This window comes from Dunckerocampus dactyliophorus, chromosome 10 (assembly GCF_027744805.1).
Source record: "Dunckerocampus dactyliophorus isolate RoL2022-P2 chromosome 10, RoL_Ddac_1.1, whole genome shotgun sequence".
NCBI lineage: Eukaryota > Metazoa > Chordata > Actinopteri > Syngnathiformes > Syngnathidae > Dunckerocampus > Dunckerocampus dactyliophorus.
The window spans coordinates 28,820,545-28,844,822 of NC_072828.1; the positions used below are offsets into that span (position 1 = coordinate 28,820,545).

Here is a 24,278-nt window from a genome sequence, read left to right on the forward strand (position 1 = left end):
CAAACGCCTCCAACAATAACTTGATCGGCTTTCCGGATCAGTTCGTCCATCCGGTTTATGTCCTTTTTGCTGGTGCTGCTCCCCCAACAAACCACAGCAAAGTACAGGGCGCTGGCAACCACAGACTGGTAGAAGATCTTCAGCAGCTCGCTGCACACATTGAAGGACCTAAGCTTCCTTGAGCAGTCAGTAGAGTCTGCTCATGCCCTTCTTGTAGACAGCATTGCTGTTGTCCTTATGTGCCCCTTTTTTAACGCTCCTCTTTTGGAATTTGTGTCTTTGTTGAGTAAACTTCGAGTATCACAAGCGTATCTTTTTGGTAAACAAAATATATAAACAAAATATGATATAATAAAATATAATAAACTAAATATTGTCACCCTACCCAAGAACCGTACTACCGCAACCTAATCTGTACCCTTCGAACATACCGTCCAGCAGTAACACATCCTTACTTCCATTGTAAAGTATCCCAGACTATCCCTAACGTTCAGCAAGCTTTTTGTTGGGCTACCAGTATTCCAGTACGACGGCAGTCCTTTGTACAGCTTTAGAAACTCCATCCATCCGTCCGTCCATCTTTTTCCTCTTATCCGAGGTTGAGTTTCAGGGGCAGCAGCGGCGAAGCCCAGATTTCCCTCTCCCCGACTACTTCATCCAGCTTCTCCCTGTGGATCCCGTGGCGTTCCCAGGCCAGCTGAGAGACATAGTCTCTCCAACATGTCCTGGGTCTTACCCGAGGCCAACTACCGGCCAGACGTGCCCTGAACACCTCCCCAAAGAGGTGTCAAGGAGGCATCTGGTCCTGCCACCTCATCTGGCGCCTTTCAGTGTCAGCTCCCAGATGAGAGTGCTTCTCACCTTGTCTCGAAAGGAGAGCCCAGCCACCCTTCGGAGGACCCGTAGGACCCGTGATCTTGTCCTTATGGTCACTACCCTAAAGCTCACGTCACAGGTGAGGGTAGGAACGTAGCTCGACTGGTAAATTGAGAGCTTTGCCTTTCGGCTCAGCTCCCTCTTCACCACAACGCACCGAAGTGGAGTCTGCATCGCTGCAGGCGCCGCACCAACATTACTTTAAAACGAAACATTTGAACTGAATAGCTTTCACTGATTCCATATTCAATCGTTATAAAGAAGGGTGTCCATACGAGTCCATAATGTCCAATTGGATACATCCGAAGCAATGTCAGCAACACGTTATATGAACTACTTTGACATTTACAGTCACTTTAATCTGGATTGCTAATTGGGGGAACACATGTGAGGCTTTAGCGTTGAACAATGAGTCTCGGAGCAAGTGAATGCATTTAGTGACCTTTAAAGCACACATAAACACGTACGCCAGCACCACACTTCCCCGAGTACCGAATGGAAGCTCCTTACATTGGTTTTACTTAAAAAAACGAAATGGTACAAAAGTCATTTTCACCGGGAAATAATGAAAATAGAAATAATCTGTTCCTGGGTCAAACTGTCCCCATCGTGACGCGTTCAGTGACTGTACAGGGAACTTTTAAATATCACGTCAGTATTTTTAACTGTCATACGAGCATAAACTACTGTGACTTTGAACTCATACAAGCTTTGCTGCGCAGCAAGAAAGACGTTCTTAACGTTCTTAGTTAAAAGTGTAAAAATAAGTTAACCACCGTAACATAACAAACTTTTTAAAGAAGTGACGTCCCATTTGGTAATTCTACTCTTTCTGGTGTGCATGTTCCTTCTCGCGCTCTTCTTCGTTTTACATTCCGTCTTTTGGAATAAGCGTCGCAAAAAAGCCAAAGAGAAAGCACGACACACGCAGCTAATTCTTTGATTTCGGTGGTTCAAATGCTGAGATTAACGTGAATGGCAGGAGCGCATCTACCTGCTTTCTGAGGGGTATGCGAATCATGATTAACTCACTTAAAAACTGTGATTAATTTGATTAACATTTTTAATCTTTTTCAAAAAACTTTTATTTAAATCAAACCAAGCAAACGTATTTGTTTTTTTTCGAACACCTGCCATCTTTTGAATTATTAATACATGTAATGACATGTCCAAAGTCCATTTTAGAGGAATGTATTACGCCATTTTGTCAAGGAAAGCAGGAAAAACATGATAATGCATAAACTAAAATGAAATATCAAAAAGACAAAAAAAATAGATATTTCAGTCAGACATTGGTTTTATACAACATATTTTAATGGGACTTTTTCACTTTCTGTCTGCGACACACACAGAATAGATCCGCGGCGCACTTTTGGATCCCGACCCACCAGTTGGGAACCCGTGCCATAGAGGACCTCACTCCCAATCAGCAGCCACGTACAGGAGGTGCGTGAATAGATGGCGTGACAGGTGGGAGGAGATCTATTTTTCAGGAGTGAAATTGCAGTATTTATGAATGGCACACATGGCATTGTTCACATCTGTGTGTGCGTGGGTGCGTGCGTGTGCGTGTGTGTGTGGAATCCGTCAAAGCAAGGTCTCCTACATGATCTCATACTATGAGGTGAAAGGACTACATTATTTAACGCTGGTGAGAGTGGACAGAATACATGACATCGGGGATGCAGGAACGCAAAATCAAACACCGAAAGTCACACAATATGTTCAGTTTAGTTGTGTTTTCTCCTCCCTGAGCTACCACCTTATTGTGGTGGAGGACTTGCGTGTCCCGACGATCCTAGGAGCTTAGTTGTCGGGGGTTTTTATGCCCCTGGTAGGGTCACCCATGACAAACAGGTCCTAGGTGAGGGACCAGACAAGAGCTCTGTATGCTGTGCTGCTCAGATTTTGAGAATAAAGTCATAAATGTATTTATGGTAAATTTACAAGAAAAAAAGTCGGAAATTTATGAGAAAACTGTTGTTATAGTACAAGAATAAAGTCGTAAATTTATGAGAAAAAAAGTCGTAAATTTACTTGAATAACCTTGTAATACTTCCTTTGCCCAAGGCCAAAGGTCCCATAAGTCCCCCCTTTTCATAGCTGTCTCAGGCAATGCCTGTTACGACAGAGTATTAAAATAATCTGAGATTTCAAGAATAAAGTCGTAATTTTACGAGAATAAAGTCATAAATCTACAAGACAAAACTGGTACCTCTATGTTACAGGCATTGCCTGAGACAGCTATGAAAAGGGGGGACCTGTGCGACCTTAAGGATTAAGGATTATTTCACAGGTCAGTCTGAATTCACCCAGACCGGCATTTGTGCCAAATTAAAAGAAACTAGTCTGCCGTTTGTGCTGTGTCACGTTTGTGCTTGATTGTGCTGTTGATAATGTTGTTTGTGCTGCTATTTTAAAGATGTATTCTCCGGCCCCCCAACTTGCTCCAAATTGATAAAAAGTGTGTTGTTTGTGCTGTAAAAACTGTTCATTTCCACTTTTTTTTTTTTTACAAGATTTATTCACTTATTCACTGTGTTGTTAGTGCTTCGTTTGTGCAATGACAATTGCTGTGCCATTATCTTTTGTCAGCTATTATTTCAGAGTTTACCCCGCCCCCATTTGTTGCAAATGAAGCCAAAATAGTGTTGTTAGCAATAATGGTGTCATTCTTTGTTTTTGCTGTAAGAAATGTTGCTTGCTGTTCATTTTCACTTGTAGGTCTAAGGACCAGGTGTCCCAATACTTTTGCACAGTACATAAATCAATACAAGACACTGACAATTATTTTCTGAGTAATGAAAACACTCGAAACGCTGGTCTTAAGCACTCTAACGCACATTTTCCAACTGATGAGCAAGCAAGCAGAGTCACTGTGAACTTCCAAACAGGCAGCAACTTTGCAGAAAGTGCCAGATTTTTCTCCAACAAGCCTCCAACCGCTTCCAAAGGCCCCGCTTTTGTGCAATAGTTAAGTTTGCGAGTGTGAGTCAGTGCGTCTGCTGATAGCAGCATGTGGCAGACGTTGCGATTGTTTGTGTGTGTGCGTGTGTGTGAGTGTGTGTTTGGCGTGGCAGACCATTGCTGGAAAGTGGAGCGAGGATCCTAGAAGCTGTTGGAAGGAGATGATTGGCTTCAGAACGCGGTGGCCCCCGTCGTGACAGATGGTTGGGTGGTGGACTCACCGAGCTGAAATCACCCACTCGCACATACAGTATGTGGCTTTAGCAGTGCTGCTTGCATGCACACAACAACACACATGCACCGGCAGAAAATAGAGTGCAAAAATCTATCAGCTTTGTTCTAATGCCTGAAACGACCTTTTTCACTGCAGTCATTTCACATAATATGAATATACGAAATGAATCCATTAAAAATCTTTGGAGAGATAGTCGGTAGAAATGTTGCAGATCGAAGAAGTGTGACAAAAAAAAGTGTCCGGATCAAAAATAAGTTCCAACCATTCGTCATTTATATTTCACATTGTTTTCCACATGTTAAACTATTATTATGCGCTATCATATATTTGGTAATACTTTTGGGTGTCTGGAATGGATTCATTGGATTTGCATTACGTCGCCCGATTACAGTAATGGCCTAAGTCATTGTTTCGATGTTTTTTTTTCTAACGTTGCTTTCTTTGACCTGCCAGGGACTACAGATGTAAAGTAGCCTTTGGGCTAATTCTGGCATATTTACATGTAAGTCTTCATGAATATGCACTGTCCCTTTTTAAATACAATTACGTTCAAGATTTTGGGAAAACCGACCCAGAGTTCTCAGAGGAGAACTTGTACTGGACCTTGCCATCGGGGCTAAATTGAAGAGGCCGCAAGTCATGTACACTTGGGTCTCCTGCTTTTTTGCCTGGTCTGATACTTGGGAAGTGGCATCCGTTGAGTTTCATGACGTCATCATGTTTGACCAGTCAGTCAATCGATCAAAAATGTTGACTAAGGCAAAAAATAAAAGGACCTAAGTCACCCTCCTGCACAGGCCATGGTCCTGTAGCGCATGAAGAGCATGATCCTTTCAACTAGGATTTAGGCGATTTTACCAGATGGCCAGCATGATCAAGACATGATTTAGGCCAAAATCTCATTTTCAAAAAATGACAGAGGCCATTATTTCAATAGGGTGATGGTTAGTTCCTAAAGGGTTTTCGTTGGGCCTTTTGCAACGAAGTAACGCCGAAAATCTCGGTTCCACTAATTTCTCCCCTAAAACTGACTAGGGTGATTTATGAGCTTTCCTCATAGAAATGTTTTCAGGTCGAAATGGCATTTTATTGTTTCATCCTTTCATCCACACGGAAACGAAATTCTGCGGACATATATGAATACAAACACAGTCAAACCTCGGTTATCGCATACCCCAGTACGATCCGGTTTTCATTCTGAGGGAAAATGTTGCCTTGATTTTCGTACACCATCTCGTTTATTGCACAATATTGCCCGTAACAAACTAGTCCGCTTGCCCTGCACTGTATCATTCCGCAGAATCTTCGAGTCTTCAAAGTGATGTTAAATGTTCATTTATCCATTTCATATATCATTTAGAATTATTATGCATTGTTTCCTGCATATAAAACTAGAATTATTCTCTATAAATGTATTTTTGGGTGTCTGGGACGGATTCATTGGATTTGTATGATGTCCTATGGGAAAATGCGAAACTTTGCTTGTGTGTCTCTGAGCAAACAGGAGGGTTTCTGCTGCCATAACCAGCTAACACCGGCGCCACCTTTCCTTGTTGCCGCCACCATTATCACAGCCATCAGTAGCGAAGTAACAAATAGCAGCAGTGTGCTTGACACGGAGGCCGACGCTGTTGCAGACGCCAAAACCAAACATCCAGGCAGGAGGGGGAGTGACAGAGTAGAAGCTTGGGAACATCATAAACAGAGGCGATGCAGGCCCGAGGCTACTTAAGGTCCAAGCAGAAACAGAAGCTCCTATAAATGAGATGTATGCTCTACTTAAGTGTTTTGCCAAATGAGGTCTGCGGTAAATATGATTTATGTCCATTTTTAAAATGATTTCTTCTACTCCAGCATGGAACAGTTGCTTCTTGTTGGTGATCGATATATAAAACATTGGCTTTGGTCTTTCATACTGTATTTATTACAGAATCACATGCAATATTTTGCCAGTGAATACAACAGTATCACGATACTGAAATTGTGCGATATACTGTGTAGTAGAAGAAAAACAGCTACAGGTATAATCGATGTGTTTCAGCATTCACCTTTGTTGCATCTTTGCAATCCCATTCTCAAGCCAATCCTGCTATTACCACAATTTTCGCAAACTACCGGTAAACAATCTACTTGTAGCTGCAGCCACACGCCTCTTGATACTTGTCATTGCAGCTCGTGAAGCAGTCCGAGCTCCGCAACATCCTGGTCTTCACGTTTGCATTACAAAGCAAAAACACAGCAAAAACAACAGGTATTGCAGTTGTGGTGTTTTGCAAGATGATGCATGTGTGTTTCGTCATAAGATGAAGCACATAACATTTTGTCGCCTCTGAGGCTTTACAAAGTCGAAATCGACCTGAAAACACAGCGGTACCTCGGTTTTCGTTAATCTGCTCCAAAATGGCAATGGTTTCATTTCCTTTGAACATGCATGCAAGCTACACTGGAATACGTCACACTGTACGATTCACATGCCCAAACTGGAGTACTGTAGGAGTACTGTAGGAAGAAGTACAATGGGGGTGAAGGTTATTTGGAAGGGTTCCTCGCATAGACTCAAACATTGTCTGATGGTGTTGTAATTCGCCTACATGCTTCTGTTGTTTATGTGGGTAACTGACAACTTATTGTGGATATTAAAGTTATTGTTGTGTTGTTCCTCCGTGTTGTAACAGCAGTCATTTCTGATATGAGAAAAAAAAGTTGTGTCGGGATCTTTAGCTTTCTCCAATTCTAGCTGTTTGTGGTCTGGAAAGCAAAAGGTTCCCAATTCTAGACCTTCTTGTCCTGCAAACGACGTGCTGATGATGCTGTCAAATGATAATGAACGTAGTCCTTCCCTCTGCCTCGTTCTTTGTGAGTTGTGTCCCTTTCCCTTGTTGTCATGGTGATACTGTATATCTTTAGTGTTTTCCAGGTCCTTGATGCCTTTGACAACAATCACTCTGGCCTCCGGTCCTCCATTTAGCTTGATGTAGATTTGGCACTCTTTGGTGCTCTGAATCTTTCCCTGCTTTCTCAAGTCGCGTGCTTTGCGTTACGGTTTGCCAGATGCTCATTCATGTAGACGTTTGTTCCTTTCAGCTTCTTTCCATGTTTCAGCCGTGCGGTTTAGATTTCTTCTGTTGGTTAACTTTACAACGATGATGGACGTGGTGTTGTGTCCGCCATGCAGTGGGATGCAAGTATCGATGGTGTGGATGTCTTCATCCACCTCCTTTCAATGTATAGAGTTGGCATTTTGTTGCTTCGTTGAAGCGACATCCATTTCATTTGGTTCTTCTTTGTTCCCGACTGCCCTGGCATACGACCTGGCTTTAATTCAAGATCAAATCATTCATTCGTGCATTCTGATCCATCTCGTCAATTGTGTTTTCAATTGCTCAAGTATTTTTTTCTTCTTCTTCCTTATCTTTTTGAAGAGTGGCGCTCAAGCAGCATAATGATCCTGTAATACCTTGATTTCATTGGGCTGTGCTCTAGCGTATTCTCCTTCCTCAGGTGTTTAACCTCCGCATGAATCTCAGAGACGTTTTCAGAGAAGTTCTTCTTGAGGTTGTCGTTCTGATGGCGCAGAGCTCCAATCTGTTTTTGCAGGCCTTTTAGATCACGCCGTCATCAATAGATTCCTCAAGCCGTAATATATCGAGAGCTCCACTTGGGTCAACGGCTGTGAAGGCATAAATAGCACCCCGTCTTCCTGAATCTTGGGTGGCTCCAAGGCTTTTAACAGCTCTGTTGGTGGTAGCTTTCTTTCCAGGGATGGCCTTTCCGAGATATCTGGACCTGAGGTCGCCGCGCCTGAATCCGATTTTTTTTTCCCTGCAGCTTCGGTGTTTAGCCGGTTAGCTTGCCTTACTAACTGCTGTCGGCGCTTGTAATTCATTTACTTGAGTCCGTACCTCTCACCAGTTCGAGTTGAAGTCGGAGAAGTCAGCACACTATTCAATCTTGTGGTCACTGAAGTGTGGTCGGGAAGACGCCAACATAGTTTAAAACTCCGGAAGCAAAAGTGGAGCTCTTGACAGGCTGTAGAAAGTCAGACAAAATAACAAAACAATTTTTCCCAGAGGAAATCCAGTAGAACGTCAGTTTTTGGACGCAATCATTTTGGTCGAAAACTGAATCCTCCCTGAAACTGTTCCCCTGTGCTAACTCTGAACCCTATAACAGATGTTACCTTCATACTTGGCTACGATTTCATTCTTCAATTCAATCGTGTTTCTCACCATCTTGATCAAAATTTTGTCGCTTGCAACTTTTTTGCACCCGTACTCCATAAAAAGGCCCAGACTGTCTGAAAGCCTATTTGTCTAACTCAGAAATACGCAACACGCTTGGATGCCTCATCAGCGCAGGGCACACAGTGCTTTGTAGGAGGAAGGACGGCGACAGATACGAGTTGTTCATAGTTCTGTGAGGGATCCATGAATAAATAAACCACACACACACACACCGACGTAATAAAGATGATTCGCTGGATGGAATCTGTCTAGTAGACAGACAGACAGGCTGACTGACTGACTGACTTGAATGACTGACTGATTGATTGACAGATAGAGACTTTATTCATCTCCAAGAGAAATCCACAACCAAGAGAATTTCACATGTCCCAACTCTAAAACCACTCTCCAGTCTTCGTAGAGACTGAGTCACCCATACATGGATGCTTTGTTTGGTCACTCGATTCCACAGAATGACACGTCTTCAAACGGACTCGTTTGTTAGGCAAACTGTTGGGCCGTATCAAAACCAAGACCTATTACTGGCAAGAATTTTCTTCCAAAACGGAATCCTATGAAAACCGGGCCCTATGAAAACCAAGGTACCACTTTACCACAGTATTGCCATTACCACTGGAGTATCATTTGTGTAATGGGCTGTTTTTGGGGGGGGATCTGTGAAATCATGCTGTGCCAAGAGAATGGCCTTGGAGATGAGAAGAATGTGCCGAGATGGAGCGCCCTTGTGAAAGATATTGAATCCCAAGCAGCACCAGGCAGCAGGAGTGCTGTTCTGCAACAGTGATTCGGTCTTTTCTACAGGGCGCATTCCCTCTGGAACAGACAGAAATTCATCACCAGGTGTCATCACGTAAATAAAACAAGGCGAATAACTAGCTAAAGAATCAACGACTATATTGCCAGTGTGCACAATCCAATCACTTCTGCAAGTTAGAAGAAGGTAAGAGGAATTTAACCATGTTGTTGACCTTGGATCATCTTGTTCTTGGCGCATGTGAACACACCGCTTTGCTCTTTTACAATTACAGGGTCACTTTGTGTGGGAGTCGAGGCTGGTGCATCAAACCAAAACCAGACAGACTTGGATGTTCCCATGAGGGAGTATACATTATTTACACACCATCTGCTGGTCCTGTTCGCTTGCATGTTTCTGCTGCATGATGCACAAAATAAGCTCTGTTAATCTCACCAGCAACTTTTTCTACATGCAAATAAGAAAAGCAAAGATGACCTGATTCTTTGTGATGAGAACGCTGAGACATTCTGCCATGCTCATGAAAACGACGTGCTGTACACCTCAAGCCCTTATTCATACTTTTTTTTTTTATCAAAGTAGTACGACCGGAATTACAAAATGTGAGATATTTCTGCAGAGATCCTTCAAATAGGAGTGAATTTACAAAAGGTTCTCGGGATGAAAAAAAAAATCAGAGAAAAAAAATATATCCATGCATATAATGTATCCATTCCTCTATGCATCCAAATAAACTACAAAAAAGTAAACTTAAATTGAATCAATTTAAAAAAAGAATTCTAATGATCTATTGACTGGAGCTATCATGCTCTGTTGACCATGTATAGTTAAAAACACACTTTTATCAAATGCATCTATTCAGATCATCAAACAAATGTAAATATTAGCCAATGACTACACAACTGAACACAAAATGCAGTTTTTAAATGAAACTTTTTATTATTAAGGGAAAAAAAATAGCTACATGTCTCTGTGTGAAAAAGTGATTGCCCCCTAAACCTAATACCTGGTTGGGCCCGCCTTAGCAACAACAACTGCAATCAAGCGTTTGTGATAACTTGCAATGAGTCTCTTACAGCGCTGGGGAGGAATTCTGGCCCACTCATCTTTGCAGAATTGTTGTCATTCAGCCACATTGGAGGGTTTTCCAGCATGAAGCGCCTTTTGAAGGTCATGCCACAGCATCTCAATAGGATTCAGGTCAGGACTTGGACTAGGCCACTCCAAAGTCTTCAGCCATTCAGAGGTGGACTTGCTGGTGTGTTTTGGATCATTGTCCTGCTGCAGAACCCAAGTTGGTTTCAGTTTGAGGTCACCAACAGATGGCCGGACATTCTCCTTCAGCAAAATTCATGGTTCCATTTATCACAGCAAGTCTTCACACTTTGACATCAACCTGTCATGGGGCTGCAGATGAAAATTAGCCTTTGGGACTAAATCTGGCAGATTTACATGTTGAACTTTAATGTGCTCATGTCAGCGAATATGCATTATTCCATTTTAAATGAATAACAAAGAAAATGCAGTTATTTGCATCTGCAAATACACAAACGTGTCAAATGACTACATGCTCTTTCTTGCAAAGTGCAGGTGTAAGTATGAAATACTAAAGTAGAAATAAGAACTAAAAATAGGATTGTTTTGTGTGTTTTTGTGGCTCCCCTTTATCTGTGAATTCCATTTGCGCTGACGTTTTACACTGAAAGCAACGGTGGCATTTGCTGTTGGCAACGGCGTTTGTTGAAACATTTTCTTGGGTGCAGTCAGTTGCATATTTGCCATACAATTTCTACTAAAGAGAACTAACTAGTTCTCCATACTTGACAATGCACTTGTTTTTGTCAAAGAAATGTCATTTTCATGAATTTCTTTCTCTATTTCCCTCTTAAATTCTCAACTTCCTGACAGGAATGTGACTGTCAGGCTTTACGTTAAAGAATGCTAATAATATCTTAGTCAACAAGCCACAGTCTCTGCTGTTGGCAAATGATCAAATGAGTCAATTTGTACTTTGTAGAAGTGTTCAGAGGCAACATTGGATCCATGCTGGTGTTGTTGCTCATTGCCACTAACACGGACAACAAGACAACAGATTGTTGCCCCTGAGCAAGAACAGTGTGATTCAAGAATGCTGGAAATATTGCTTTGGAACGAGCGAACTTCCCGGGAGAGCAGTGCTGTTAGCACATCACAACTTCCTGAATAGGATCCAGGGCTTATTAGAGCCATTTGTGTCACCTGCTTACCCAGGATGCACCGGCAGTGACAGCGCATCCATCAGCGGTGGCACAAAGGAATCTTGGGAAACACACATGTCGCTGTTAAGCTTCTGACCGCCTGGGTGGGATTTGATGAAATGGGAAAATGGGATTTCGGCATGGTGGGGTGTGTGTTCAGCACCGTTGCCAGGTGGTTCTGGGTTTGAATCTGTCTTGGATCTCTGTGTGTGAAGTTTGCATGTTCTCCTTGTGCTTGCATGGGTTTTCTCCAACATCCCAAAGACACGTTAGGTCAATTGTTCATAGGTGTGCATGGTTGCGTATACAGTGGTACCTCGGTTAACGTCCACCTCGGTTAGCGTGTTTTTTGGTTAACAACCAAAATTTTTGCTAAAATTTTGCCTTGGCTTGCGTTCGCCCGCTTGTTTAGCGTCCAAAATGCCATCCGGTTTGTTTTCACGTGCCGAAGATAAAACCCGGTGATACTTACACGAAGAGATACGTGACGTAACAAACTACAGGGTCAGGCAAAATGATCCGACACATTTGTAGGTTAAATAAAAGGCTAATAAAGTCAAGAAACAAGAAAGTGTTTTTATTTTGGAAAAGTACATATAATGCCATTCTGTTTCATTATGTTTTAAAAAGTAAATCAGTCAAATGGGATCCATTATTGTCCACACACTCAATGCAGATCCAGTAGCTGTGAAGTTGGTAACCATAGCGAGATGGTGTTTGGAGCTGGTACGGATCATGTCTACCAAGATTGAAGTGCAAACGGAACGCTTGTTGTGTTGCAGTCTTTTGATAAACGTTTCCACAATGAAAGTGCGATGTTCACCAGTCCAATGCATGGCAGCAACTGAAAAAGAAACGAAAAACAATGGCATTGTAAAGAAACAAGGCAAAATGGCATTATATGAAAAAAATGGCATGATATGTATTAACACTTTTTTGTTTCTTTACTTTATTTGCCTTTTATTTAACCTACAAATGTGTCAGATCATTCTGCCTGACTCTGCCACATCAAGGGAAAGGTGATGTACTGTACCGAGGCAAGGGCGCAAGACCTCCGAATTTTACGGCTTAACAAGAAGACCGTCGTCATTTCAGTGGTATGAAAATGCACACATGCATGCATGCACATCTACTCCAGGTCCCGCGTAACAGCCTGTCAATCGAGGGTGCTACTTGGCGTCTCATTTTACATCCACAACACTCATTTTTGGTTCCAACAACAAAAATAAGCATTCAAACTTACCGTAGCATGTTTGCGGCATCCGGCGTCAAACAAAAGGCATTCTTTTTGGTGCACTTCCGCGACGTCACTGCCGTCAGCGAATGTTTTTTATTTTTATTTTCTACATTAAACAGCAAGGTACATGTTTATTGGTTCTAGAACGTTGATATTTAGTTGGATATATTTTTTACATTTTTGCAAATTGTGGTTGCAGCAGAATAATGTCTTTATTTTGTTAATGGATGGTTTTGCGCTTTTTTTTCCCCAACAAAACTAGGTGAAAGTGATGCTAAATGTTCAGTTGTCCATTCATTTCTCATTTGTAATTATTTCTGCATCATTTTCTGCATGTAAAACTATAATTATTGTCTCTAAAAAGTGTTTTGTGTTAACATTTTGGGATCTCTGGAGCAGATTAATTGGATTTACATTATTTTCTGTAGGAAAATTTGCTTTGGTTAGAGTCCGTTTTGGTTTGAGTCGGAACTTCTGGAATGGATTAATGACATTAACCAAGGCGCCACTCTATGTGCCCTGAGATTGACTGGTGACACCTATTTTCTCTTCACTTGTCGCCAGGGCAACTTGGCAACAAAAATTGCCTCACACAGCAGAGAAAGGACAGGGAGAGTTGAGAAAAACACTGGGAAAGTCAGGCAGGCACACAAAAAGGAAATGACTTGGAATGCAGCACCATAATGGTTATTTACATACTTCAATTTAGCGTTTAAAACACGAGTCTGTATTAAATATAAACCCCATCCATCTCCTGCACGGCATGGCTGTTGTCGGCAGGCTTTTCAGTCACCGTTCCTGCATTCATTGGGCGGTCTGGTTGTCTGTCATGATAGCAGCACCACTGATTGACTGCGATGTAACATGGCAATGAGACTGTTTCAATAAAATAAATAAAATATATGAATGAATAAGTTAATACAAATAAAAAAAAATAAAATAGGCGAGTGACTGATTTTACTTTTTTTGCAAAAAAATTGGAAAGAGTTAGGTTCATTTGACTAAGCTGAATTTTCCAATTTTCCTTTGCTGTTTCGTTTAAACAAACCACCGTCTTCACAATCTGCGGGAAACGTTATCATCGGAGTCATCAGCGTAACTTGAAACCAGTCTTTAGCATGCTCTGACAAAACAAGCGCTGCAAGGCATGCTGGGAAGCCGGAAGCACTCCCAGCGAGGCTGCTGCCAGCTCTCTCAGAGCAAGGAAAGCCTGTGTTCTTAAGAACATAGGCTCATGGTCTGAACAGCTATTAATAAAGACTGACACCAGTGGATCAGCGGCACCCTTTTTAACACTTGAAACCCTTTTTTGGTGGAAGCCCTACCCAGACTGCAGCTTGAGACAGCGTGAAACGAGTAAAGCAGACACGAGGGTGCAAAGACGCGTCCCATTAAAGTCGTAGCTGCTAGTACAGCTCCCCCGCTGCAGTTTAGACTAGGGAAGGTTTGCCAAAGACAAGTAGCTCCTTATGAAATAATAGCTTCCGCCTGTGCCGCCTCTTACTTGTCATTTTGGCAGAGCTGCCTTCTGCATCACGGCGCGGCAGGATGCTGACATTCACACCACGGCGCGAGTGTGATCCGCTCTCACCAAAGCAGATGCAAAGTGGTTTATATAGAAGCTGAGAGGGCCTATCATATGGTTGCACCAGGTGACGGAACAAGGCGAGCATCTTTTCCTTTCAGACACATTTTTCGTGCCTCATTTCCATTTGAGTAAAAATAGGCCTTGGAAGTCATCAGCGTGAACCTGCCAGAGCCTAAAGGGAGTGGACTCACGTCGACTGCACTTTGACGTCGACCTTGATGAGAGTGGCAGGTCATTAAGTTTCTAACAAAGCGAGGGGGAAGACGAAGAAGCATGTCGGGACATATCATTTTCTAACAGCCATCATTTCCTCCACAAGCTCAGTAATACGCTCTGGTGTGATTTGGGTTTTATAGGTGCCATTACGGGACATTACTACCTTCCTATTTCTTCTTTGAATACTGATCTTTATTCCTCTTCCTCGCTTCCTTTATGAAGGAGAGAAATTGGTAAAAATCACAAGATGATGTGATAGAAACGGCATGTATATTTTATATACAGGCACGGGATGGCTTATTTGGTTTAGACACGCTAGACGAGTTACATTTACACCGACTGACACCTTTCAACGTGTCCGACATAGAACAGGAGGAGGCAAAGGTATTCTTATGTACGTTTTTGGGAAGCAGAAATGGAGACTATAAGGGTTCTCAACGTAAAACCAGTCAAGGATTTAGATAAATCAAATCAAAATTAAAAAAGACTAAATGAAGTTATTATCGCCATGTAGGATTTACATAAATAAAATAAAATGTAATAAAACAAAAATACATTTTTCCATTTTTCCTTTTGTACATTTGATAAATAAAATAAAATGACATAAAATAAAACAAGATAATTTCATTATCGACATAAAAGCAGTCAACTTCTGTCAGGTTTAGATAACTAAAATCAAATAAATGAAAAATCAAATCAAATCAAATAATTATAAAATATATATGTAGATTTAGATAAATTACATGAAAATTAAATAAAACTAAATAAAGTAATTATTGACATAAAAGCAGTCAACACATGTATGATTTAGGTACATAAAATAAAGTGAAATAAAATTAAATAATTATGTGCATAAAAGCAGTCAACATGTAGTATTTCGATAAATAAAATAAAATAAAACAAAATTAAATGAAATAAAACTAAATAAAATCTAATAATTATGGACATAAAATCAGTCATCATATGTAGGATTTAGATAAATAAAATAATTATGGACATGATTTAGAAGCAGGTACAGTAGAACCTCCAAAGCCATTCAGTTTGGAAAATCTTTTTGGAAAAAAATACTGTACCTTTTAACAAAAACAAAAAAACGTGTGTGAAGTCAGCAAATCTATTGTGACTTCAGGTCAGTTAGCATTGAAAGAATTAGCTAATGGTGTTTTGCTTTTTCTTTGTTTTTGGTAAAAAGCTGTCACTGATGCCGAAGAGGAAAAATGTGATGACAACCACAGAACTGAATATGGGACTCATTGAGACAGGCTACTCAGTTCAATATGGCTAACACAACTTTGGTGTGTTTGGTGTTAAAATGCTTATCAAAGATCCTCTATATCAGTGGTCCCCAACCGTTCTGAGTCCACAGACCGGTTTGCGTTCCAACAAACATCTGGCGGACCACATGCGCTCCTCAGCAAACAGTAAAGAAGAATCAGATATTGGATATAATTGAACGAATATTGGAGAATCCGGAGTTGAACCGTGCTGTGTTCCCAAAACAACTCTCCTCCGTGAAGAGGAGCAGTGACCTTGAGGTAGGTCTTTAGCTCCCCGGAAAACCAACCATCTTCCCGTGGCTGCCTTGGGGTAAGATAAAATGATTAATGTAACTTTGCTAAGCAAGTCTGAAATAAACCATAAACATAACCCTAACCACCTTGGTTGTTGTCTTTAAATCTCCGGTGGTGATGTAGTACAGTGTTCCCTCGTTTTTTGCAGGGGATAAGTTCCCAAAATAGCCTGCAATAAGTGAAATCTGCGAAGTAGCCAACTTTATTATACATGTTTTAACGCGCAAACATCCAGAGTTCAGAGTCTCTGCAGGCCGTTTGCCAGCGATCAGACAACAGGAAACGCGGTAGTTTGGCAAGAAGGAGATTGATTGACAATGGTCTACAGCCAATCAGGATGCAGAACACAAGGGTTCTCCCTTAGTCCAAAAAAACCCCAACACAAAACCCCCCCCCGCGAAACAGCGAGTCTGCGACAGGTGAAACCGCGATGGAGCGAGGGAACACTGTAAAGGCAAAAAGCAAATACTACGACACATCCGAGCTCTTGACACCTCATTTTATTGTCCCAACATTCAAAAGTACAAATAATTCAAACACAACAGTTTTATGAAAAAGAAAAAACAAACATTTACAGCAAGATTTCTATTTTGTTTCCAGTTTCAGAAATGACCTAAACTAGCAAGGATAACATGAAGTCATTCATCGCAGTAATTGGATTAATAATAAGAATAAGAATACTAAGAATAATAGCATAAATAACCAGAATAATAATCATCATCATCGTAATAATTGTTAAGTAATAACATAAGCAGGAGAGAGAGAGAGAGAGAGAGAGAGAGAGAGAGAGAGAAAAAGAGAGAGAGAGCCGCAATCACGAGGCTCCGCCGACATTTTTTCGTCTTTTTTTGTCTTTAAGGATTTATAGATTTTTTTTTAATCAGATAGTAAACAAACACGTCTCAGGAGGGGAAAAAAAAGAAAAGAGTAAAGCAACGAGAAGAAGAGCCGAGTTCCTCTGTTCACCTTCCCTCCTCCACTACTGGTTCCTACTGGCACTCACGAGAAGGCGCTACAGGGATGGTGGGAGCCATTGGGGGGGTGGGTTGCACGGTTTGGACACACTCACACACACACGCACGTGCACGCGCACACATAAAGGATCATGCATTCCATCATGCACTTCTTCTCACGCATGGCGGGAGGTGAAAGGTCATCATCAAAGAGTGAAGGACATGAGTTCACACGCGAGAACAACATTCTACCGGGGTCGTTGCATAAATTCAAACCCCCGCTGACGGGCGTGGAGGGGCGTGAAGGGGTCTGCTTGTGCATGTGTGTGTGACGGCGTGGATGGCGATGATGACTGAGGCGTGTGTGCGCGTGTGCGTGCGCGCATGCGCGTGTGTGTGTGCATCTCACTCAGGGTGCGTTCACACTTTGGTTAAAATAGCAACTCTGGTGTAGCTTGCTATGCTAGTCGTCATGCTATCTTCCCAACCCCCATGTGCACCAAACAAGTGCTCGCATGTGAACTCCAGTGTGCTTCGGTTCACTTCAGCTCAAACGTGACGCGACACGGACCAGCGTTAAGAAGACAGAAGTATGTTGGTGAAATGTGTTGGAAGCCTCGCCTCTCTCCTCTCCCTCTGTTTGTGTGTGACAACGCTTCAATAGTATATTTTAGAAGCTTTTGGGGAGATTATAGCAGAATACAAACGTATCCTACCTATTCAACCCAGAAAAAGGCATTTTGGTTTGGAGTATTTGAGCTACGTCACGTGCTATGTCACACAAGCTCTTTAAAGGTATATTTTAGAAGCTTTTGCTGAAATCCGAGATGGTTACTATGACCGAATGTAAACGTACCCGACCTATTCAACTCTGAAGATTTTGTTTTGAAATATTTGTGTTATGTTGCAAAATGTGTCACAAAAGCCTTTTAAGAGCATATTTTAGAAGCTTTTGGTGAAATCTGAGACGGTTTAATATAGCAGAATATGAAAGCAACTGACGTAATCAACCCAGAAGACGGCGTTTTGCTTGGAAATATTTGAGTTATGCCACATGCTATGTCACAAAAGCTCTTTAAAGTTATATTCCAGAAGCTTTTGCTCAAATCTGAGATGGTAAATACAGCAGAATGTAAAAGTAACCGACGTATTCCACCCAGAAGACGGCATTTTTGTAATATTTGAGTTACATCACATAATACTGTTTGTCATAAAAGTTCTTTAAAAGTACATTTTGCAAGCTTTTGGTGAAATCTGAGATGGTAAATATAGCAGAATATAAACGTAGCGTATGTATTCAACCCAGAAGACTTTATTTTGGTTTGGAGTTTTTCTGTGAAGTCACAAAACCTCTTAAAAAGCATATTTTACGAGCTTTTGCTGCAATCTGAGATGGTAAATATAGCAGAATATAAAAGTAACCTCCATATTTAACCCAGTAGACAGTATTTTGGTTTGGAGTATTTGAGTTACATCACATAATATGTCACAAAAGCTCTTTGAAAGTACATTTTACATGCTCTTGGTGAAATCTGAGATGGTAAATACAGCAGAATTTAAAAGTAACCTACGTACTCAACCAAGAAGACGGCATTTTTGGAATATTTGAGTTATGCCATGGTATATGCCACAAAAGCTATTTAAAAGTATATTTTAGAAGCTTTTCATGAAATCTAAAATGGTAAAATATTAGAATAAAATGATAACCAGTGTATTAAACCCACCAGATGCCATTTTGGTTTGGAACATTGGAGTTGCGTCACATGGTATGTCTCAAAAGCTCTTTAAAAGTATATTTTACAAGCTTTTGGTGAAAACCTGGCTGGTAAAAATAGTAGAATATATTAAGAAGTTACACACTCAACCCAGCAGACCCATTTTGGTTTGGAACTTTATGCCACGTGATGTTTCAAAAGCTCTTTAAAAGTATATTCTACAAGCTTTTGGTGAAATTTGAGATGGTCATCTCAGCGGTGATGGTGAACTTTTTTTTTTTGTTGTCCGGACCAGAGTACCGAACCACAAGTGTGAACGCAGCCTTACTCTCCAACAAACACACGCACACACACACACACACGCACACACGCACACACACACACACACAAGAATCCAATTGTGTATATTTATAACTCTGGAACCCTACCTTTGACCTTTCAAAATATATACTATATATCATATTAGAGTATATAAAATATAGAATCGGTACAATCCCTTTTTCATCCCTCCAGAGTACTTGTAAATAACAGTTTCTATTTTTAAACATCTGTTGGTATGCAATTTTAAAAATATCTTTTTTTTTTGTTAAACCAATTTAGTCCAGTGCAGCCTGGAATGAGCCGCTGTGAGCCGAATGTTACAATAAGTGGACTGGAAAAAAAACAACAAAAACCTAAAGACTTTCAGACGCACATTTTTGCATAAAGGTTTCATCACAAAGCGGTAGTAAGTGGAGGGAGGGTGTGGACGAAGTGGCTTTAGAGAACTACACAAACTTATCACAGGTTATATTGAACCAGAACGACTGTTTATAACATTCTATTAAGACTAAACGTCATTGGAAAAAGATCTAAAGAGATTTCATTTTTGAACAAGACAAGAAAAAAGCAATAGCAAATTGAACTATTAATAACTAGGTTATGCATAGCGAGTAACTGTTTCTAGTAATAAGGGAAGAGCGTCCCCCCCCTCCGCCGACGCTCCAGACACTTTTTTTTTCAGTTTTCCTGACTTTTAGAGTTTTTTTATATGGTCATTTTGATATATTGGTACAAAGCACAAACGTACTAAAAGTTCTCTCAGTGCAGTGGACTACTGGAAGAGCTTCTCCACTAGTCGCTTTGTTCCCTTTTGCTAAGAAACGCCCCCCACTCCCTGTACCAGAATCACGCAAATACACAGACAATGAAACAAATAAATACATAAATACACAGATAAATTAACCCCGTCATAAATAGATAATAAATACAAATAAATATAAAAAATAAATTAGAGAAGTAAATTCCAAATACGCTTTTATATTCAAAGCTTTTTGTTCGGTTTCTTTTGCCGCGGTAGGTAACGAAAAGTTAATCCAAACCTTGTTTTTTTTTTCTCCACAAGCAACATGACGACAATTGAACAGTTTCCTCACAAGTTTTTTTTTTTTTCTAAGTAACTGAACCACCACTTCATAATAAGTTGAAAAAGACAAGCTCCAACTAAAGAACAGTGACAACTCAGATAAGTACAGTAGATATTGTAAAACAAATGTAGACTATGTATATATAGATATATATATATAGATAGATCATCTATTTGTACAGAGCAAATAAAGACACAGTAGTCATAGATCGCCTTTCTCAGGAAACAAATATCTAGGCTAAAGGAACTATAGCTAATCATCGTTAAGCCGGACAAACGCGCCACGCTGAGCAAGTAACTCAAAAAGTCAGCAAGCCAAACAAACAAAGCAAAAAACAAAACAAAACAAAACAAAACTTTTTGTTTGTGATTTTTTTTTCAGCTTTTTTTTTTGTTTCTTTTTTTTTTTTGTTAATACACCGCCCAGAATTGAGTTGATGTGGTTTTTCAGCAAACGAAATAGTCTCACCAGACAATTTGGGCCAACGATAAAACAAAGAAGCTCAATTCAATGCCAACATCAACGTATTAGTATTTTGAAACAACACATAGAACAACCAACTCGGATATTTAAGATATGTGAATAATGTGGTATAGCACCTACTGTTGATCGCTAAAAGGAAGTTTGCACACAAATGCGGAGCAAAGAGAAACGATACGATGCCTCGGATGCGGTCTAAATGGATACATGTGCATATATGATGTGTTTACTGATATCCCATGTGGACTGTTGACAATAACAGGAAAAGAACCAGACAAAGGGTCTCCTTGCTTTGGGCTCTGGACGCTAACGATGGGTCCCCTCTCCCTTCCCCGTTTGGGTATTGAATAATTACGCACTGTGTGAAAAATTACCAAAATCACCCGCCTCGGCTTCCGTTTTTTTTGTTCTTTTTTTTTCACAAAACCTTCCGTCTACAAAATCGCCGTCGCCAACCGGGCTGCCTCGGAAAACAAACGACCTGCTGAGCCTACAAATGGCAGAACGACAAGACAAGGTGGTGCCCCCCCTTCCCTCCCCTCCCAGTTAGCCAGTCAAAATATTTTTCTCTTTTTTCAAATCCAGATTCTTGTAAAAATTTCTCAGTAATCATTATTTTAATTATCATTTATAAAAATAGATTCCTCTTTCTATTTATTTTTATCTTTTTTCTAAACGCATCTTTTTTTTTTTCCAAGCAAAGAGATCTTCTCTTTGGCAACAGTGTTATTTTTTTTTTCTTAAATTACTTAATGTGTCGTCAGGAAAGCTAACCCATCCCCCACCCCCGCACCCCATCTCCCTGTGAGGAAAGACATTATGTTTTGTTTGCGATACAAAACAAAAACAATGCTAGAAATTCCTTTTTTTTTTTTTTTACATCAGAATCGGTGGGAGTGTGAAATCCCATCTAGAATCAATAAGGGGACGTTTTAATACGGCTAGAAATGAATGCATGGATCACCAATTTTTAAAAAAGAGCCCCCTCCCTTTCACTGACAGGGAGGTCTGGGATACTAACGACAGTGGATCCGGATATACAAAAGAAAATCTAATCCTGAATCAAGACAGTCGGTCTAAAAAGGACATTCTCGTCTCTAAAATGAGGGGATTTGCTACCGTTTACACCCAAGAGAAAAATCATTTTAGCAACCAGAACAAACAGAAAGAATATACAACAGCGGGAAGCCTGCTTGATATCAGGAACTTCCCAGAAATCATGAACATTTCCTTCATTTTCATTTTTGTAATACTTAGGCAACGTTGGCTTATAGGTCCAAAGTTATGATATAAGCCATTTCTAGTTCAATTGGTTTTGGATGCTTGCTTTATGTTCCAGTTGGATGACTGAAGGAGGTTGGTAGTAGTGCTGCTGACTGGAGGGGCTTAAGGGATGGGTGGGGCGGTCGGTGGGGGGGGGCAATTTTGGACCGGGCCGAGGTGCTGCGGGGGGGCGACTGCTTCTACATAAAGTTCAGGACTTGTGTGTCTTGTTAGTCTTGAAGGAGACTTGCAGGACGCGGTCGCCCAACCTGTAACCGTTGAGACTGGCGATGGCCATGGCCGCCTCGTCGTAATTTGTCATGGTGACGAAGCCGAAGCCTTTGCACTTGTTGGTGTTGAAGTCACGGATCACCTTGACGTTATTGACGGCGCCGAACGGACCGAAGAGCTGCCACAGCACGCTCTCGTCCGAATCAGGGGACAGGTTGTAGACGAAGATGCACCAGCCGGTGCCGGTGTGCCCGGGGATGTTCATGCCCACCAGGCTGGTCATGCTGTCGATGGTGATGGGAGAAAACCTGAGAGGCAAAATAGGAGAACACAAAGAGATGGAGAGAAAGGGAAAAGCATTTAATGGATGTCGAAAGACATAACAAAATAGCAAGACTATAACACTACACACAAGCTTCTACTCTTCTGGGAAGACCCTCTGGGAAGATTTTAGAATGCGTCTGTGTGGGAATTTTTGTCCATTCATGCAGAAAAAAAAGTGTCTGTCCCAGGAGAACATCTGCCATCTCATCAGAAGAGCGTGGGGAGTGCATACAGGCGTTTGGAGGCCATACACAATCCTGAGCCACGTTATGAGTTATCTGTCAGCCTGTAATCTGATGAGATTTTCCACTTTGGTTGCGAGTGTGACTTTGACTTCAGTCCTCAGTGGTTTTTCAGCTTTTTGTATGATTCGGTTTCGACAAAAATGTTGGTTCTCAGTTATCGAACAATATTGCGCGTAACAAACTTGGATTTTACCTTTTGGTACGTTGAGTCTTGTGGTATTCATAAAAATGTGGGTGGGCTACTCCCAGCATTGCTCGTTTATTCAGCCATCTTGGATCACACACCCAACCCCAAATCTCGCAATACAGTCGTCCCTCGCTACATCGCGGTTCGGACGTTGTTTTCCCTCACGCTATCAAAATGATGAAATCATAAATTATCGCTGTTTCGTGGTTGACTATGGCCTATTATAAAAAAATATTGAAAGACAAGTCATTTGAAGTATTCACAAGGCGTCAAGTAATCTTATGACGATGAGACATTAGCTTACATGGCGTTACCTTAACTTGCACTACGGAGCCAGCTGTGGATGCACAGTGAAAAAAATGCTCTCCTCCAATTCTGTGTGGAAGTGGTACCATTTTGGCTTCTTATGTTGTCCTTCTTCCCCACTCAGTTTCAAACCCTTTCTTCAGCTTAGAATAAATAAATTGGAGGCTAACTAGTTAGCTCGGTAACTTGCTAATGCTTAAAGTAGAGGTCCCGTGGAGTTGCGCAATGTGGCGTAAACAAAGATAGTCATAGTGATTTCATGCAATCGACCCACATTATGTTTGAGATACTACAATAACAATGACCTTTCCCAATGCTAACGTGAGTTACTATGTCATATTATCGCTTATCATGTCTGCTATGTTAAATAATACAAGTATAAAGGTATATACTACTACCTATATACTGTATATATGATTACAGGGGTGTCATTTCATTTTTATAGGGTTCTAATAATGTTAAAAAGCCATTTTTACAAGGTCCTAAATAGGTTTTCTGTGCTCTAACTACAAAAATATTCCATTTATTAATGTTGAATCCTACTTCATGGAAATTCACTTATTGTGGTCGAGTCTGGAACTAATTAACCACAATGAACGAGGGACAGCTGCCCTTAGTTGATATACTTAAACGACAATCATCAGTAAAGGTAAATATGATGTCAAATGTTCATTTAGCCATGTTTTCTGCATATAAAACTGTAATTGTTCACTATAAAATGTATTTTTGTTTCTATTTTTGGGTGTCCAGAGCAGATTATTTGGATTTAAATGATTTTGCACAGGAAAAATTGCTTCAGTTTTCATAAGACTGTGTAATGCATTAATAATGAAAACCGAGGTGCCACTGCATTTTAGATCAGGGATCTGCAAAGTAAGATTCCTTCTTTATAAATGGGATATTTTCGTAGTTAGAGCATAGAAAACCTGTTTATGACCTAAATAACTTTTTAAAAACATTATTAGAACCCTTAAAACATGAAATAACACCCCAATAGTCACCTTTACACTCGTATGAGCCAATATACAGGTAGTAGACATACCAACGAGAAATAAGACATGTTAGACATAAACAACACATAACGTAGATTCATACTAGCATTGGGAGAGTTTTCTGGACAACACACTTCCTGGCTGTTATTATATTACGCCACTGAATGCGTCTTCTGAATGCCTTATATTTGTTTTTTTGTTCAGTTTGCCATTTTTATGGCCAAAAATGTGTAAATTTAAATCAACCACAA

The 24,278-nt window shown here is 40.7% G+C and overlaps 1 protein-coding gene across 6 annotated transcripts in view; it reads right to left on the bottom strand.

Annotated features, from left to right (window-relative positions):
• Nucleotides 1-16,407: 16,407 nt before the first annotated feature.
• elavl4 (ELAV like neuron-specific RNA binding protein 4) overlaps nt 16,408-24,278 on the bottom strand; it is a 122,606-nt gene continuing 114,735 nt past the window's right edge. For all 6 annotated transcript variants that reach the window (XM_054791025.1, XM_054791024.1, XM_054791022.1 and 3 more), the window contains one exon: nt 16,408-22,281. In XM_054791025.1, the coding sequence (XP_054647000.1) occupies nt 21,954-22,281 (328 nt within the window). In that variant the 3' untranslated portion in view covers nt 16,408-21,953. The remainder of the gene's footprint in view (nt 22,282-24,278) is intronic.